This window comes from Capsicum annuum, chromosome 9, assembly GCF_002878395.1.
Source record: "Capsicum annuum cultivar UCD-10X-F1 chromosome 9, UCD10Xv1.1, whole genome shotgun sequence".
Taxonomy (NCBI): domain Eukaryota; kingdom Viridiplantae; phylum Streptophyta; class Magnoliopsida; order Solanales; family Solanaceae; genus Capsicum; species Capsicum annuum.
Genome location: NC_061119.1, coordinates 3276003 through 3286793, shown reverse-complemented (window position 1 = coordinate 3286793; position 10791 = coordinate 3276003). Strand labels below are relative to the sequence as shown.

Sequence of the window (10791 nt, the reverse complement as noted above, 5' to 3'; positions counted from 1 at the left end):
GAGTTCAACATATGTTATTTTAATATATATTTAGATAATTTAAGTTGTTAACTATTGTAATTTATAATATTTTTTATGTAATTTTCAAATTAATATACGTTACTTTTCTTGTCCAAATTTTTGTGGCATTGATAGTCAATTATATTTTAAAAATAATTTAAGTTTTTAATTATTGTGATTTATAATACTTTTCTTCTATTCCAATTTCAGTGACTCTAGTATAATTTTAAGAGTCGACCAATTATTTTATATCTTTTAAATTTTTTAAGTTGTTAATTATTGTGATTTCTAGTATTTTTCATGTAAATTTTTTGAAATATATAACATATTAGATTATTTTTAGATATTTTAAGTTGTTGACTATTGTAATTTATAATACTTTTTATGTAATTTTTGAATAATATATGCTACTCTCCTTGTCCAGAGTTTTATGTTGACGATAGCCAATTATATTTTTTTAAATAATTTAAATTTTTTATCATTGTGATTTATAATATTTTTTCTATTTCAACTTATGTGGCACAATGCTTAAATGACCATAATAATTAATTATGGGTGATATAGTAAAATGTAATTATTATTATTTATTATTTTTATTATGTGTATGTATTGATTCAAGAAGAATTTGAAAACATTTAGAAATGTGTTGAATGTTACAAATATTAATAATCCATTTGGTGCTTCTTGATTTCTCTACGTTTATCTCTTGTGTGTTTATACTCTTTTGCCCTTTGAGTATATGTAATAATTTTTATTTTTATTTTAAAATATCATGAAAATTTTTATTACATAAGTGACTTATGATAATTAATTATGGGTGATACATTAAAATCACGATTAAAGCAGCATAAATCAGTCAAATTTTTTTTCGTTAATCATTGTTATTTACAGTACTTTTTATTTCATTTTCAAATAATATATGTTGTTTTATATCTTCTTCTGTCCCGTCCCAATTTATGTGGCACTAATATAATTTTGATAGTCAATCAAATATTTTATGTTGACATATCATTTTGTTATTCTTATTTTTCTAATACATAAATGACTTATAATAAGGAGTGATATAGTAAAATCATCGTTCGAAATACGAAAATTTAGTTTAAAACATTAAGAGTTAATTTCGCATTTTATGTCTATTTTATTTTTCATTAAATATTATTTATTTTCTTAATACCTAGATGACTCATAATAATTAATTAAGAGCGATTGATTATGTTATTACTATAAAAATTAATATACTTTTATCATATCCAATAGTAATCATCGATAATTCACCGAAATAGTATATTAATTAAATACGAGATATTATATTTGCATATGCAAAATATGATATTATTAAACATTATTGGGTAGTGTGTTACACTCGCCTACACATCACTGCCACGTCGGAGCCACGTCATTGCCACGTAAGAAATTATCATTTTTCTAAAAAAAATTAATCCCCCGCATATTATTTGTATATATTTTTTTAAATAAATAAAAAAATATATATATATATATATATATATATATTAAATAAAAAAGACACCCCCACACCTAATTACTTCCTTCTGGATTCAATTATAGCTCTCTGGATTTAATTATGTCTTTTTTCTTTTTTTTTTTTTGTTAAAGTTCGCTCTATTTGTCTTGCTTAACTTTTCAGCTTTGAGCATCTGTGGTAAGAAAAGTCGTACAAGTGCCAAAATTATACTAGTATTCTTCTTCCTTTGGAAAGAGAGAACTCACAGAAATACAATATGTAAAAAATCATGGGCAGCCTTGTTCAGCTTTGTGGTATAAAATAAAATCCATAACTTGGTGCAGGAGTGACGAAATCAAGAGTTTATTGTTTCATCGTCGAAAAGATAACTCACAGATGTCCTTGAGACAATAACTGGAGATACTTTGGTCTATGTAGGAGATACTCACAGTGTATAAATTGTTGTGGTTCCTAACTGTTAGCTGCAGCTTATTACTTTCATAGTGACTACCCACATGAAGATTAGGTGCAATTGCACAACTGATCGATCCCTCATCTTCCTTCTCTCTCTGGATCACCTGCTCCGCTCCTACCAAGTTGCTAACTTGGCAAGGTATGTTATGTTGAGAAGAGAAGATCCTCGCTTACTGGACAGGCAAAGGGAAAGTTAGTGAATGTTATCCTTAAACCAGGGGTGCTTCTTAGCCAAAATCAGGGGTGCTTAAAAGGCAAAGGAACCTTAAAACTGTCTGTTCGAGCCAAAACCAGGGGTGCTTCTTCGGCAGGCATATAATACTGCACATCAAGTTCATTGTAGAGGATCGATCATTGGGCACTACACTACATATTTCAAGTCTTGTAACGAGAGAGATTCTACGCCAAGTTGCTCACAATACTCGATGTAATATTGAACCCTTGAATTGGTAACGGTAATGCTTGCAACCATCGATATTCAAATGAGGTAACGGTAATGCTTGCAACCATCGATGACTTGAAGACTGAACTGCGAGGCCTAGGAGTGACTGCCATTGTTACACCACTAGGAGGTTGGCATATGGGCACAAGATCTTGATGATATTGTAAGAGGAAGACATCTTGGTAATACAGGAAGAAGACAGACGTGTTGGCTTGTTATGGTAAATACAGGCGCGACAAGTATATATATATATGTCTAAATTATGATGATGAAAAAGGTGAAATAAAAATTGGCTTTGGAGAGGCACGACATACCACATGACTGACATTCACCTCACCCAAATTCAGACCATATGAGCTCTCTATCTTGTTATGGTCGAAAAATGCTAAACAGATGGGTATTTTTGATAACTTTGGTAACAGCCATGCCTACATTTGGCCTTTTCAGTATAAGTAGGGACGAACTACTTAACTAATAGATGAGAGTGGAGGGATATTTTTGACTAAAACTGATAGCGAATAATTCGATTAAAAAGAAAACCCACCTGACTATGGTTAAAAGAAGAAAACCCACCAAACAAACAATGTGCATAATTCCTGACTATGGCTTTGGAAAACAAATCTGGTGGACTTAAAAGAAGCACAAAAACTGATACCCAATCCCCACCAAAGTAAGCCCAGCAAGTGGATAGGCAGACTACAATTTGGTCCAAGGAACAAAAGATCAAGATTGTAACAAAATATTCTTCAAATATTTTAAGGGATCCCTTTCCTTCCTCGTAAAGTTTGTCTAATTTAGAAGAAAAACAAAGGGGAGTAGAAACACCCTTCTTGCTGTAACGCAGTTTCAGACTTGTCACCCCAAATGGAGGTCAAATCCTACAACCAACTCTATCCTAGAAACAAAATGGGGGAATAAAGTGTTCATGTAGAGGCCTTGGGAGCAGCAGATTTCTTTTTTGAACTCTCTATCTTTTTGTCAGAGTCAGCAGCCAGCTTCCTCTTGTCCTTCCTCTCCCTCTTCTTTAGTGCAGTCAACCGGGCCTTCAGCAAAATTGCATAAGATGCTTGGAAACGCTGGTGATCTTTTGCTCCAACCTGTTAATTAGTCCAATTAAATCATTAGCCACAAGAAGTGAAAAAATAATCGTATAACCGACAAAAGCAACAAGCAAGACATCAATACACCACCCATGAGGTGTCTGTGTTATGGATGATTGGTTGGTTTTCTTTCGTAGAGAACAATATTTTGGTTAAGGTTCTCTTCTTTCTTTTTGGTATACAGGATTTTTTCTCTTAATCATTAATGAAAGAATTTACCCTATCAAAAAGAGCAACAAGCAAGACATGAATACAAATAAGATGAAGAAAGACGAAGGTAAAGAAAATTTAAGTTGGTATACTTGGTATCCATTATAGGATGTGGAGGAGAGGCATTCAAGAAGGAAAACTGGGAAGGTCTAGCTAGCAGACATACCAGACAAAGTTCCATATTAAAGGGACTAAAATATTCTTAAGACACATGACGGCTTGTTTCAGCCCAAACTTCATGTCATATATGTGGAAAACCCTATCAATTTCTCAATTTCAACAAGTAACATGATGTGTCATGTCAAGAATAGAGTTATTTAGTACGTGTTATCGATGATGAAAAATGATAAGACATCTCATGGAATTAATGCACGAAAACTAACTTGAACATCACGATTATTTAAAAAAAAATTAGTAGTGATAAATAACTAAATCAAGAATCTCCAACCATCCAATTTCCACTCCATCAATACACACATAGAGACACAAAAACATCAAAAACAATGGAGGACAATAATCCACCAACCCCCACAAAACCAAGAGTGGTAATTTGTGTAGGTGACATCCACGGCTACATAGAAAAGTTTCAAAATTTATGATCAAATCTTGAATCTTGCATTGAACCATCTGATTTTGAGACTGCCCATATCATTTTCTTGGGTGATTATTGTGATAGAGGTCCAATACTAGTAAAGTTCTTGACTTTTTCATTGCTTTACCTTCAAAGTATCCTAAACAATCCCATGTTTTTCTGTGTGGAAATCATGATTTTGCATTTGGGGCATTCTTGGGTGGTTTTGTGAGACATGGAAAGAGTATGAAATGAATGAAGAAAGAGAGGGGTAGTATAAAGGTGAAGGCTTTGAGAATATGCACTTGCAAGGGAGGAGATGGGCTGGGAATCATAGTGTTAAGTTTAATGCTGTAAAGGGTATTGATTATAAAGGGTCTATTTATGATGCTGCTCCTACTTTTGAGTCTTACGGTGTTCCTCATGGTTCTGCTGGTATGGTTCCTTAATTCCCTCCCCCTTTGTTTTGCTGGTGTTTTTGGATTTTGTGTTGGATTGTTTGCTAATTAGATATGATTCCTGTTTTTCCCTTCCTAATTGATGGTGAATTTGTTGTTTATTGTGATTCGGTTATCGCACTACTTTGTTGTTGTTACTGTTTCGTTATTAGCTGCTATGTTTTCTTCACTGTTGTTTTTGCATTCCATACCTACTTCCGAGGGTCTTCCGGAACAACTTCTCTACCTATACGACGTAGGCCTAAGGTCTGTGTAGTCTACCCTCCCCATACCGCACTTGTGGGACTTCACTGGGTATGTTGTTGTTGTTGTTGTTGTTTGTTGTAATTGATGGTGAATTTCAGACTACTGTGCTAGTTGTGAAAATAGTTTATTTCTCTTTTATGATCCGTTTTCTACATAGTAACGGTGATTGTGGATCATTCTTTTTTTTAGCTGATGGTAAGTTGAGCTTTTGTACTGGTGTTTCGGAGTGATTCCATTTATCAGTAGCTTGTGTTCTGTCTTTTACATGATGCGACCTGTTTTTTCCCTCATACTGTGGTTTCCGAAATTCAGAACTTGAACCTATGGACCAGTGTAGTACCAAACAGTATGCTGACGAGATTCGAATGTACATGCTATTCGCAAATGATATTGTATCTAAATCTAACATGGGAATTCTCCAATAGTTGGAATTGATAAGAATTTTAGAGAGTGAGGCTTTGGGACGAAATGGGCTGAGAATCGTCTTGTTAAGTTTAATGCTGTAAAGGGTAGCTCCTACTTTTGATACTATTGGTGTTCCTCATGGTTCTGCCGGAAAAAGGTCCTGTTAAATTTATATGAGGTCGAGGATACACGTTTTCACCCAATACATACGTGATCTACTATTTTCACCCCTCATATTTTGGTTCCCAAGTCCTAATTAAATACTTGTTTACTCTACGTATGAATCCTCACATTATGGTTCCTAGCTGCATAGTACTTGTTTACTCTATTTATGGATTGGGTATTATTACCAACAATATCCAGGATGATATCCCCATGATACATGCTACTTGTAAATGGAATCGTATTTATTGAGAAATGTAACAAGGGAGTCATTCAGAAGCTAAAAATAATTAACAGCAACAACATACCCAGTGCAATCTCACAGGCGCAAGGTTTGTTTCTACTAACTGCATAAGCTAGTTTGGAAGCAAATGACGATCCAAGCCATAGAGGCCAAATGCTGCAACCGAGCAGACTGAAGCCATCGTGTCATGACGGCGTCTAAGTTGGACCAGAGGTGTATCCAGGATTTCGAGAGGATGGATGCGCTATTATGAAAACACTTCCGAGTGTGGGTTCACACATCTATATATATAAATATTTTTAGAAAAATATAACACTACTATATATGATCTAGGGTGGGGAGCATGGGTTCACGTGAACCCGGTGACCCCCACCTAGATATGCCCCTGGTTGGAACTACTTAGAAGTACTATAAAGAGTAAGGGTTTTAGGATAAGTCGAAGTAAGACAGAGTAGGGGTTTTAGGATAAGCCAAAGTAAGACAAAGCATAAGCGTTTAAGGATAAGTCGAAGTAAGAGTAAGTTTTAGAATATGTAGAACCAATAAGAATATGCAATTTTAGCTTCGTAAGAAGAATGAAAGTAAGGTGAGACTAGGCAGGATTGTGGTGCATAAATGAAGACAATTCAAAAAGTTAAGCTCAATCTTCCAGGAGAATGACATGATAAACGAAGATATAACACATTCAACTAGAAGTGGATGGTTGAAATGGAATAGTTTTATTGAAGTGTTATGTGATTGGAAGATAGCTAACAAAGTGAAAGGCAATGTCTATAGAACGCTGCGAAGATAGTAATATAATATGAAATGTTGGGCTCTATAACTCACCCTATCTACAAAATGAATGTTGCAAAATGCAAGTGTTAAGAGGATATGAGATCTCCAACAAGGGTGCAGGTAACACAAATAACCTATAAATGAGAAAAGCATAACCTAAGATTGGTCGATCATGTTCTGCATTGTCTTCCATATGCAGCAGTCTGTAAGGTATGGCACTATAATAACTGAAGGTGATAAGAAGGAATGAGGTAGACATAAAATCACAAAGAGGGAAGCTGTCTCAAAGACATGGATTATCTGTATCAATTCCTGGTTGGATCACCTACTCCGATTTGGGTGGTGATCACTCATTTTTTAGTTCATGTTTTGTCTAGTTTCTCTTGTTTATCATTGTAATGTGTTCTATAGTTGTTCATATTGTAAATTCTGTTTTCCTCCAATTCGAAAATAGGGGCGTGGTGTGACATGCAACTCCTATTGAGTAGGAATTCCCGTCTATTATAGGCATCGTTCCTTCCTTTCATGCTCAAGATTGTCCCTTTTTTTCATATTTGTGTCTGATGGACTTCCGGAGAACTTGATTGCTGATAGTCCTTTCTACATACCAAAAAAAAAAAATGAGAATTCTTAATTCTGTCTATTGCGATATTACATAATCACATAATAATCCTTCCGTTAATAGTAAGGTTTTACTTTCTACAGATCTTATAAAGGCAGTTCCTAATGAGCACAAGAAGTTCCTTGCCAATTTGGTTTGGATTCAAGAAGAGGTAAGCTCGTTTGCCTTTACCATTCTTCCGTTTTCAACTTCTTTTCTTCTGTTGATCCATCTCTTCACTTTTCCACGAGCACTTTAACTAGATTGAGTATCTAGAAAAGATGTTTTAAGTTTGATTTATGCTTTACAAATGAACTCGAGAGTTCTCATTGATTGTGTCATTGCATAGCGTCAACATGCAACAGTAGGATGATTCAAAGATTTGACAAGTTTGTTTCATTCTTTTGCTTTGTAGGACGATGTTCCTATAAAAACTGAGGGAGGAATCAAAACGTTCAAACTAATCGCTGTTCATGCCGGCCTGGAGAAGAATAAAGACGTTGAACAGCAGATTAAAACCCTGAAAGCGAAGGACACAAGGATTCCTAAGGTTACCGCTCTTAGTGGAAGGAGGGACGTATGGGAAATCCCTCAGGTCACTTCTCTTTAGCACTTCATTTACAAAACTTTCAACATAAGTACATAACCGCTAGTCTATGTTGCTTCAACTCTTCAAAAGTACTACTTGTCGCCTATCGGATCCTTCCAAAGTATCTGATACTGGCGCAAACATCATTTTTGAAGAGTCTGAGCAACATGATTGGCTAGTCTATGTTGCTTGAACTCTTCAAAAATGCCACTTGGTGCTTGTCGGATCCTTCCAAGTATCTGACACTGGCGCAAACAACATGATTGAAGAGTCTGAGCAACATGATTGGCTAGTCTATGTTGCTTGAACTCTTCAAAAGTGCCACTTGGTGCTTGTCGGATGCTTCCAAAGTATCTGATACTGGCGCAAACAACATTTTTGGAGAGTCCGAGCATAACTGGCACTATTCATTATATCATGTTCTATTCTCCAACAACTAAAATTGATAGTTGTTGTGTTATATTGTTAACAGGAACTGTGTAAAACTCCAACGATCATCGTTAGTGGACACCTTGCGAAATTGCATATTGATGGCCAGAGACTGGTAATAATACAAGGAAGCAAAAGGGGTGCCTTAGTTGTATTACAAGCATATACGTTAACTATTAGTAATCAGTCAAGTAAACAAGGACCGCAACTATCATTCTCTTTGCACCACAAGGTTACCATCCTTTTTTAGAAATTTGTTGCTCTCAATCTCAAAGATAAAGGCCAGGAGCTAGAATCTATCTAACATTCTAAACTTATGCTAAGAGTAAATTCATACAACAAACTAAAACTCTCAAATGTTCCTACCAGAGAACGTAGAACCCAACAAAGCAAAAGGAAAGGGAAAAACGGCAAGACTTGCAAAGAAGGCGTAACCACAATCCAACCAACAAGACTGAGCAATGGAAAAGAATAAGAAAGGAACTTTCTACTGTGATTACCATTGTGGAAATATTCTTTTTACCATCAGTTGCTCGGATGAGGCACTTAAATTCAATATTTTCCCCAGCTGTCTTCATCTTATTCCGCTGGGCTTTAGATTTATCAGAAGCTGCGGATACAAAGGACAAGATTGCTCAATCAGTATTTCAATATACAGCTCTACTATGAATCAATCATGAAGAGAATACAGAGCACAAAATACAGGAAAACCAATGAAGGGGCAAACTCACAGTGTTTGAGAGTAACCCAAACGGAACCATGTTCAGTAGTTCGCTCAAACATACTTGTCAGTTCATTGAGAAATGGGTCTGGCTGTAACCGTACCTGACAAATTCAATTCACATCAATAACTGTCAACTTATGTTATACTAAAAATATGGACAAACCCATTCTTTCAAACTCCCTAAAACAAGCAAAAATGCCATATGATTTTCTATACACAAATAGGAAGCACATTGAGCTCTACCGTGTGATTATTTGAGATAACGTTCACATTGCCAGTGCCACCCCGATAGAGGAAGAGATAAGATAGGTTGACAGAGTGTATTCTCAGGAGTGCATGGGAGGATGAATTCAATGCGTAGAGTTAGAGAATTCAGGAATTATGCCTATTTCTACTCTGGCTATCAACCCACATAATCCTTCTTCCTTTATCCATTAAAGGTGGTTGATCAAAAAAGGCCAGCCCGGTGCACTAAAGCTGCCGCTATGCGCAGTGTCCGGGGAAGGGCCCCACCACAAGGGTGTATCGTACGCATGCAGCCTTACCTTGCATTTCTGCAAGAGGCTGTTTCCAATTAAAGGTGGTTGACAACACGAGTAAATATATCAGATCCCACAAATTCTCAAACCCTACAGATTGAATTCATTGCTACGTACTCTCCTAGGCACGCACCACAGAAGCACCTTAATGTAATGCTAAATGGAAAAGGGTTCCATCACCCTACCCCACGGCCACCCCCACTCCTCTCGGAGCAGAGTTAGGTACTGATAGCCTGATGGGGTTTGTCAAAATTATGTTTTATATATAGAGTAGACGTCGAATCCCTCCTGCTTCTTGTGTGTTTATCCTCTAATATTTTTGATCCTGTTGGTGAAAATCATCGCTGGACCACTGCGTCCAGCACGCAGCACCTAAATGTAATTCTAAATGGGAAAGGGTTCCATCACCCTACCCCCACGCCCACCCCAGCACCTGAATGGCTGGACCACTGCATCCCCCACCCACCCCCACCCACACACAAAAAAATCTAGTTTGGGACTAGGAGACTAAGGTGCAGTACCATACATAACAAATCAAGAATCCGAAGAATCTAGCATTAATTTCATTTATTTTTATTTATTTTTAAACAATACCAAAACACTCAAGAAATTAAATAATATCTCAATGTGTACTGCCAGCAATCAACAAGGAGAGACCAAATTACAATATGGTAAAAGTTGATTCACTGATTAGGAACAACATTGTATTTTACATCATCCAATCAAAACAGATTATAAAAAAGAAAAAAAGAAAAAAAAAAAAACTAATAACCAATTCTAATCTACAGAAACCCATAATTCTCATAAAGAAAAAACAAATTGGGGATCAAAAAATAAAAGCTTTAAACAATAAAAATTCAATCAGAAAATCTAGCAGAGAATTCTTTATACAGAGACATTATTTGATTCAAAATGATCAATTGATTTTGATAGATTGAAGTTAGGGTTTACCATGTTCGTTCGAAGCCCTTTTTGTTTATTATTCCGGAAAATAAAGTTTGTAATATTAGTACTAGTATATATTAGTACTAGCCATAATTTAATTCATGACCTTTCACCCAATTTATATTGTTTAAAGACAGAATAAATTATTTCTTTCATTATCTCCTTAATAAGTTTTTCAAAAGTGAGTAATTTATTTTAATATAATATTTATTTTGTTCATAGGACTAAAAGTCTATTTGGATTAAATTAATTCTCTTCAAGCTTAATAAACCAAATTTGCTTATAAATTTTAATTTTCCATGATTAACAAGATATTCTTAATTTAATACTCTCTTAATATTTTTTTAAAGGTATTATCTATAACATAATCAACTCTTCTATAATAATTAATAAGAAGAAAATAATTTCATGAC

General features: G+C 35.1%; 1 protein-coding gene and 1 non-coding gene across 2 annotated transcripts; one reads left to right on the top strand and one right to left on the bottom strand.

Moving 5' to 3' along the window:
• Window positions 1-3080: 3080 nt before the first annotated feature.
• Window positions 3081-10553, bottom strand: LOC107843167 (signal recognition particle 14 kDa protein). Its single transcript, XM_016687366.2, has 4 exons — window positions 10385-10553; window positions 8902-8995; window positions 8671-8780; window positions 3081-3475 (listed from the first exon to the last, which is right to left on the bottom strand). The coding sequence occupies exons 1-4, from the start codon at window positions 10385-10387 to the stop codon at window positions 3302-3304; spliced, it is 381 nt and encodes a 126-aa protein (XP_016542852.1). The 5' UTR covers window positions 10388-10553; the 3' UTR covers window positions 3081-3301.
• Window positions 4192-6447, top strand: LOC107843203. Its single transcript, XR_007044379.1, has one exon. It is a non-coding gene; the product is annotated as a tyrosine-protein phosphatase RLPH2 (transcript).
• Window positions 10554-10791: the final 238 nt, after the last annotated feature.